The 8520-nt window shown below is 31.5% G+C and overlaps 1 protein-coding gene across 1 annotated transcript; it reads left to right on the plus strand.

Annotated features, from left to right (window-relative positions):
• The first annotated feature begins 591 nt into the window (after positions 1-591).
• Positions 592-3089, plus strand: LOC108338695 (UPF0051 protein ABCI8, chloroplastic). Its single transcript, XM_017575739.2, has 2 exons — positions 592-2094; positions 2616-3089. The coding sequence occupies exons 1-2, from the start codon at positions 697-699 to the stop codon at positions 2832-2834; spliced, it is 1617 nt and encodes a 538-aa protein (XP_017431228.1). The 5' UTR covers positions 592-696; the 3' UTR covers positions 2835-3089.
• Positions 3090-8520: the final 5431 nt, after the last annotated feature.

The following is an 8520-nucleotide window of genomic DNA, read 5'->3' on the forward strand; positions in this document are numbered from 1 at the left end:
TGGTCCATTTTTGTTCCTATTAAATATTTAATTAAACTTTTATTTTTCTGGAAGCAATTATGGTCTTGTAACTCTTGGCAATTCTCGTCCACATCTCCATCAATTTCTTCATTTACAAGAAAACACGTGCAACTTTTGCATTCAACATTTTGAGGTAAGAATTTAAATAAAAAAGATTATTTTTAAAAATATTGAATATAGTAAAAAATTATATGAGATTAATCTTTCTTTATGTTAAATCTATACATAGTACTCTGTTTATAATAAAAAAATATAGATTAAATTTAAAATACAAATAAAAAAATGATAATAAATTAACTAAAAATAAAAAATAAAAAATAAAATAATATTTTCAATATTCACTTTTAAAGTTTTAAATTTAAATTTACTGATTTTGGAAAAATTAAAGTTGCACGCTGAGGACACACCACACCCACGAGTAAGTCGGAAAGAACCAAATTTCCAATTTCCTTAATTATCTGTGTCAAACCTGTTGATACGTAAAGATGAAAATGCAGAATGTGATATGTCTATATTAAAAATGAATTAAACTTGACTTTATAGCCACCGAAAACTGATTACAGTTACGCATAAGGCGCATGACTCTTATACTTAAATTTGATTTATTTAAAAGTAACTGAACTTTTACAACAGTAACTTTTAAAACCCTAAACACTAACAACACCAAACCTCATCATGCCGTCTCTTCTCCGCTGCAACGGCCTCTCCATCTCCCCCTTACCTCCGCAACCCACGCGCCACCTCAAATTTATTGTCCCTCCAACCCTAAACATCAAACCCTCAAAACCTTCGCGCCACGTTACGGTGCGCGCCGAGGTGAAGGAGACCGCCGCAACCGCCTCTTCCTCCGACGAGAAGATCCGTGAAATCCTCCGCAACCGCGACTATGTTAAGAAGTTCGGATTCCGCAGAGACATCGATTCCGAGTCGATCCCTAAAGGCCTCTCCAAAGAAACTATTCGTCTGATCTCGTCCCTGAAAGAGGAACCTCAATGGATGCTGGAATTCCGCTTGAAGGCATTTGAGAAATTCCTGTCCATGAAAGTCCCTACCTGGTCCGACAACAGCTACCCTCCTATCGATTTCCAGGATATCTGCTACTACTCGGCTCCCAAGAAGAAACCCTCTCTGGAATCCCTCGAAGACGCCGATTCCGAACTCCTCCTCTACTTCAAGGATCTTGGCGTTCCTCTCGACGAGCAGAAGCGTCTCGCAAACGTCGCCGTCGACGCCGTCTTCGACAGCGTCTCCATCGGCACCACCCACCGCAAAACCCTGGAGAAGGCCGGGGTCATATTCTGCTCCATCTCCGACGCTATTAAGGAGTACCCCGAGTTAGTCCGCAAGTACTTAGGGAGGGTCGTGCCCTCCGATGACAACTACTACGCCGCGTTGAACTCCGCCGTCTTCAGCGACGGTTCGTTCTGCTACATTCCCAAAGACACCAAGTGCCCGATGCAGATCTCCACCTACTTCAGAATCAACGCGCTGGAAACGGGGCAGTTTGAGCGGACTTTGATCGTTGCCGACGACAGGAGCTTTGTAGAGTATTTGGAAGGGTGCACTGCGCCGTCCTATGGTCGGAACCAGCTCCACGCGGCGGTGGTGGAGTTGCACTGTGGGGAAGGGGCGGAGATAAAGTACTCCACGGTGCAGAATTGGTACGCTGGGGGTGAGAATGGGAAAGGTGGGATTTACAATTTCGTGACGAAGAGAGGAGTGTGTGAGGGATCGCGGTCGAAGATATCGTGGACGCAGGTGGAGACGGGTTCTGCGATCACGTGGAAGTATCCGAGTGTTGTGTTGGAGGGAGATGATAGTGTTGGGGAGTTCTGTTCTGTTGCTTTGACGAATAACTATCAGCAGGCTGATACGGGGACCAAGATGATACACAAAGGGAAGAACACAAGGAGTAGGATTATCTCTAAGGGTATATCGGTTGGACATTCCAGAAACTGTTATAGAGGGCTGGTTCAGGTTCTGTCCAAGGCGGACAATGCGCGAAACTCATCGCAGTGTGACTCCATGCTTATTGGGGACAATGCAGCTGCCAATACCTATCCTTACATTCAGGTGTGTAGTAGCATGCCTTTTTGCTTTTCTTGTGTGTTTTGTTTGTCTTGCTGGAATGATTCTAGGTAGGTTGTTTTCATAAACAAAGTGGAATTGTGTGATTTATGTAGCTGACTTTACCTACTGGAATAGGTTTTTGTTGTAGCTGTTGGTTGGAATCAGAGAAAATGTTTATTTTTGTGTGTGGATAGAATAGGAAGGGGTGAATGCATGAGGATAAACAATAGTATAGAACTAAGGAAATCATTATTTTGGACTTAAGAATTTAGGATAGGAATTGGCCTTGATGGTATTGGAGTTTATATCTAAGCTTGTTGTTTATCTTAACCGTTAAGCAGAACCCACACTAATATATGGTCTTGTGAAACTTCACATTCAGCAGGTCATCGTTTTTTGGAGTTATTCCCTGCCCCACCTAATCCGCATTACTCCCATTTTCTTTTGTCTTTCTTTATTTTCTCTCTGCTTCCAATCTGCCATGATACTTTTGTTTTGCTAAAGCAATCACGATTACTTTGTAGGTGAAAAATCCAACTGCAAGAATTGAACATGAAGCCAGTACATCTAAAATTGGAGAAGATCAACTGTTCTATTTTCAGCAAAGGGGAATAGACTACGAAAAAGCAATGGCTGCAATGATCTCTGGCTTTTGCCGTGATGTCTTCAATGAGCTTCCTGATGAATTTGGTTCTGAGGTGAACCAACTGATGAGCTTGAAGCTTGAGGGCTCGGTAGGTTAAACAGTTTGTTAAGCACATTATTTGGAATTTGCTCAGGCCATTTGTTCTTGAAGTTGTACAAGGCCATAGAGGTGCTACATTCCGAAGGATGTGTACATGCTGTATATAGATGTTGTCTTCAAGTTTACCACAAAAGGGCCCTCGAGCATTACCAATTTTCTACCTTAATAAGTTATCACTGTAATCCTATAATTTTGTTTTGTGGATTTACTCTGGATTACCAGTTGTTTAATATAACTCAGTGTTTTATTGGTATTGACTGTCTATCTGTTAGTATCATGGCTTCAGCAAGTATTGATGGTACATAATCACTTCCTTTAATGAGGAAAAGACATCTCATGTTGCCATAATAAATTAATATCCCTTGTAATCTATTTCTACATTTACAGCCAGAGTTCTGTAATTCTGTCAAACCATAATATCAGAATTAGTTCTAAATAGGTAGATCCTGACAAACATGTTATACCGAAATACAAATGGAAAGTTAACAAGATGATAGAATGGTAAAATCAAAATATTGGGGCCACCTTTGGCTTTAGCAAAATTCTAGTATAAATAACATCAAAATGGTCCTTGTCAGTTGTTTTAACATCAAGTTGAACAATTTCTGGGTATTTATCATCAAAGGACCAAACTGTTGAGTAATGACAATGGTATCTTCGGAAGATCAAAATGGATGTTTACTGTATTAGAAACGATAAATGCTAGAGAGTTTAGTTTGCACACACAGAACATTTCCTTTGTTTTTTAATCTTCATTCATATTTGATCAAATGTTCTCTCTCTTCTGTTTTTATTTTTTAGGTTGAAATACGATTCCTAGTTAGGCTGGTCATTCTTTTTCAGATATTTGGTAGAAATATTGCGTACTTGAATTCATTTGGAGTATGTAAAAAGATAATAAAAATACAAAGAAAATTTATGTTGAGGTGGGAGATATAGGATAGGAAGATAGTTTGGATCAATGAGAAAATATGTGTAAATGAAAGGAAGATTCATTATAGTTTTGTTGGTAAAATGGAAATGGAGGTTAGAAACAGAAAAATAAGAATTTTGGAAGGATGTATTTGCATCTAGATATAGCTCGTGGAAGAACATAAGACTTCAAAACTCAACAAAGGAAAGGTTATTATGGTGGTGGAAAGATTAATAATTATTAAATATATTGACATACAACGGTTGGATTTAAAATTCATGTTACCAACAACGATGAAGGACAACGCTAAATTATTCCCATCTTTAATAAGATAACAATAATTTAAACTCTAGAAAGAAACAATCCTAAGAAAAATATGATGCAGCCATTAAAATTAAGTCAGATTTTTATGAAGGATTTTTGGCTCTGGGGCTGCAGAAGTTTGAGCAAGCAAAACTTTTGTGGTATTATGCACTCAATAGTAATGTAGACTCATTAACATGGCCTTCCGCTGAGGTTCTCCATCTTTACAACAATGCTGAAAAAAATATGGAGAAAGGAATGCAGATATGGGAAGAATCTGAAAAGCAGAACTTGAGTAAAATGTCTGATTCAAATTATTCTATATTGGATTTGCAGAACATGGGGTCTGATGGGGTTTTTAAAAGTATGTCCTCAGAAGAACTTGCAGCACAGGAGGCACATATGAGGTCTCAAATAAATCTCCTATGGGGTACCATTCTGTACGAACTCTCAATTGTGGAGTTCAAATCAGGGCTACCTATGTGGCATGAAACTCTTGCGGCTTCAGTTGAGAAATTTGAACTTGCAGGAGCTTCTCCAATAGATATAGCTGTAATTTTGAACTTGCAGGAGCTTCTCCAATAGAAATATGGTATCAGAGCTATGGTTAGAGCCTATCCTAGCGAGTTCTAAGTGGGCATTCTATTCTTCTCTTCCACCCGCAATCGGGCCGCTATCAGACCATCCAATTTCTACTATCACGCACGAGATGTCTATATCGGTTCCAATATAACCGAGGCATATAACTGCTCAATATTTACCGAAATGCCACCGCACTTTTTGTTGGAAATCCCACATCGACTAGAGATAAGGCCAAATGATAATATATAAGTGAGGTGCAAACCTCACCTTATAAGCCGGTGTTGTGGGGATGAGTTAGGTATAAATTCACTTTCTAATATGATATCAGAGCCGGTTTTGTTGCTGTCACTATCATGGTCTCTTACTCAGCACAATCACTAGCGTTGAAGCATTCCTCACTGCAACTTCACTAAGAAACCAAGTACGTCCAACACCACCTTAACCACTTCAGTTTCCTGGAACTACCAATGTTCCGGTAGCGACTTCATTCAGTCGTTCAATTGAGGTTGACGGAAGAGAGGAAGAAGAAGAGACTGGGAATCAGGGATGCAAAGTAAGCCAAACCATGACCTATGATATTCCTTCTTCGTTTTCCTTCTTATATTTGAAGCAACTATGGGATTGTTTCCAGATTCTACAGTACCAAATACTGACTTGCTGCTACAAATTTTCTGAATTGTGTATTTCCTAATATAATTTGGACTTTTGAATTATACACTGTATAATTAATCATTTATGTTAAAAATTGACTTTAGATGGTGGAATCTAAAAGTTAATTTCTAAAATTATATTAATAATTTAAATTCTATAATTTAAAATAGTTTTTCAAATTCTAGATTACATAATTAAAAAAGATTCTACATTTTGAGAATAAAAGGTAAAATAGGCATTTTGAAATTTAAGCTACAAAAAGAAAATTTCTCTTATAAAAATAGTAAATAGTGTGTTTGGATTGAGATTTTACTATGGCAATTCATTTTTTAAGAGATTTAAATGTTTTATGGCAAAATATGTTTGAATAAGAAACTTTTAAAGAAATTAAACTTTAAAATTTTATTAAAGTTTATACAATTAGACAATTTTAAAATTCACTTTAAAATTAAGATTATTTTTTATATTTTTTCAAATTTTTATTTAACTCAATTTTGATTTTGAACGACATTGATTCGATCAAGATTGAGATATTGTCGGGATGTGGATTTTCTCGTCTTGGTCATCTTTTTCATATTATATGCAACAACAACGGAGTTATTCTAAAAAAATGTTATAAAAGTATAAAATTATAAAACTACAAAATATTAAAATTGTAAAATTACAAAATTATGAAATTAAGAAATTATAAAAATATATAACTATAAAATTATATTTTTTATTTTTTAATTTTGATTAATTTTAAAAACAATTTTCGTTAAATACTACAAATATTATATTCAGATTGCAACAAAATATTATGTTGCAATAGTGTCACATTACATCATAAAAAAAATCTAACTTTAGAACTCAATTAAAAGAATGTAATTTTTTTTTAAATTAATAGACAAGAAAATTTAATAAGAACTTAATTAGAATTTTCCAAATTTATTAAAAACTTAAATTTTAATTAAACCTTAAATTTTACCTAACCTAATTACTATAATGATGTGTTCTGCACATCAATGTTAAGACTTTTAATGACAATTAGTTTGAAACACGTGTCTAAGATGGTTGATGTTTGGTACGTGGTTTTATTAATAGAGATTAAGATAATAAATATTTTTAAGTTTATAATTAAGTTTGAAATACAATTTATCTTAAAAATAATGTATAGGTTTAAAAATCATTATGTCTATAAAAATATAAACCGTTATTATGTCTATAAAAATATAAATAGTGAATTTTATAAAATATAAATAGTGAATTTTATAAAATATAAAAAATAAAACATGTGTAAAAATAGAAGGATATACAAAAATTTGTAGAATTGACTTGTTAAAAATATAAATTATTGATAAATAGATTGATGTAATGTTAATTGTTAGACTCATCTAATCAATGCATTGTCAAACTTATTTAATATGTGCTCTTAAACTTGTCTAATCAATATATGGATACATTCGTTTAATGTATATTGTTTAATTCATCTAATTAGTATCTATACAAACTTGTAGAATGTATATTGCAAAACTTGTTTAATAATTTAATGGATTGATTCGTCTAATAATATACTCATTTAATATGTGTATGACATGTAATGTATATTATTAGATTTATCTAGTTAGTATATAGACATATTCGTCAATGTGTATTTTTAGACTCATCTAATCAATGTATAAAATAACTCATTTAATATTTGTTGTTATACTTATTTAATCAGTATATGGACAAACTAGTTAATATGTATTGTTAGACATGTATAATATTGTTAGATTTATCTAATTAGTGTATAGACGTATTCGTCTAATGTGTATTTTTAAACTCGTCTAATTAATGTATAAAATGATTCATTTAATATGTATTGTTATACTTATATTTAATGAGCATATGGACAAACTCATTAATATGTATTGTTAGACATGTGTAATATTTTTTTCTATACTCATGTAATCAATGTATGAATAAACTTGTCTAGTGTGTATTACAATATTTATTAAAATAATAAATGAACATATTTGTCTAATGTTGACTAATAGACAAATTTAATTTTATGTAGGGGAAAATTTGTATAATGTATATTGTTATAGTCGTTTAATAAGTATATGAATGACTCGTGTCTAATGTGTATTGTTAAGCTTGTTTAATAAATATATTGACAATCTTGTCTAATGTACATATTGTTAGACTCATGATATTTTGGTTAGATTTGTCTAGTGTGTGTTGCTAGACTCGTCCGATCAATGTAAGTGTAATAAAAAATTATATTCAAAAACAGTATAAAAAATAATTCATACTTTAAGTATAAGTTAGTCATTGATAACTTATTAAATGGTTAAGTAATTAATATTATGAAAGGATAAAATTAGAAATGAAATAAATAACATAAGAAAAATAATATTTTAAACATATAAGTTATTCCTAATTAAGTATATTAAAAAAAATAGATAAAAACTTTTAATTGTGACTAAAATGTGTCTACAACACAAATTTAAAAAAAAGTAAGTATTTTCTTATTTTAAAAATTAACTAATTTTTAAAATAACTTTTAGAATTGCATATCATAGTTTAAGTTGATTAAGAGAAAAAATTAATGTGAGAGAAATATTTTTATATGAAAATATAAATTGTCTGTGTTGTTAATAAATAAATATTATTTTTTAAATAATATTACTTTAAGAAATAAAAGTAAAATATAATTTTTAAAATTCAACTTTATTAAATGCCAACCATAAAAAAGGATAAGATTAAAAATAAAAAAATAGTATAAAAATAATCAATACTTCAATATAAATTATTATTTAATAATTTATTAAATGATCAAGTGATTAAAAATTATAAATGGATAAAAACAAAGCATGAAAAAAATTAGTATGGAGAAAAATGAGCTAATATTTTTAATTTAAATTATTTTTTAATAATAAATATATTGAAAAGTATATTAATTTTTTTTAATGATGATTAAAACGTGTCTTAAAACACACATTGGATTAAGTAATAATTTATTTATTTAAAAAATATAAAAATTAAATAGATTTTAAAAATGCATGTCATCTATTAAATTGATTAACAATATAATTCGAACTTTATACTTGATATTTTTTAGATCATCAAATTTGAAAAAGTAGTAGTTATATTTAAAAACTAAAATAATAATTTATTAGATATTAAATGACAAAGTTAAATATATTGTTACTTGTATGGTAAATAAATTTAAAAACAAATGGAATGGAAACAATAGTGAAACAAATTTTTA

Source organism: Vigna angularis, chromosome 7, assembly GCF_016808095.1.
Source record: "Vigna angularis cultivar LongXiaoDou No.4 chromosome 7, ASM1680809v1, whole genome shotgun sequence".
NCBI lineage: Eukaryota > Viridiplantae > Streptophyta > Magnoliopsida > Fabales > Fabaceae > Vigna > Vigna angularis.

What these genes read in the sequence shown, in the direction of transcription:
- LOC108338695 (XM_017575739.2), top strand. Translation starts at nt 697, where the DNA reads ATGCCGTCTCTTCTCCGCTGCAACGGCCTCTCCATCTCCCCCTTACCT. An exon ending in ATACCTATCCTTACATTCAG is followed by an intron (nt 2,095 to 2,615) that starts GTGTGTAGTAGC and finishes ATTACTTTGTAG; the next exon opens with GTGAAAAATCCAACTGCAAG.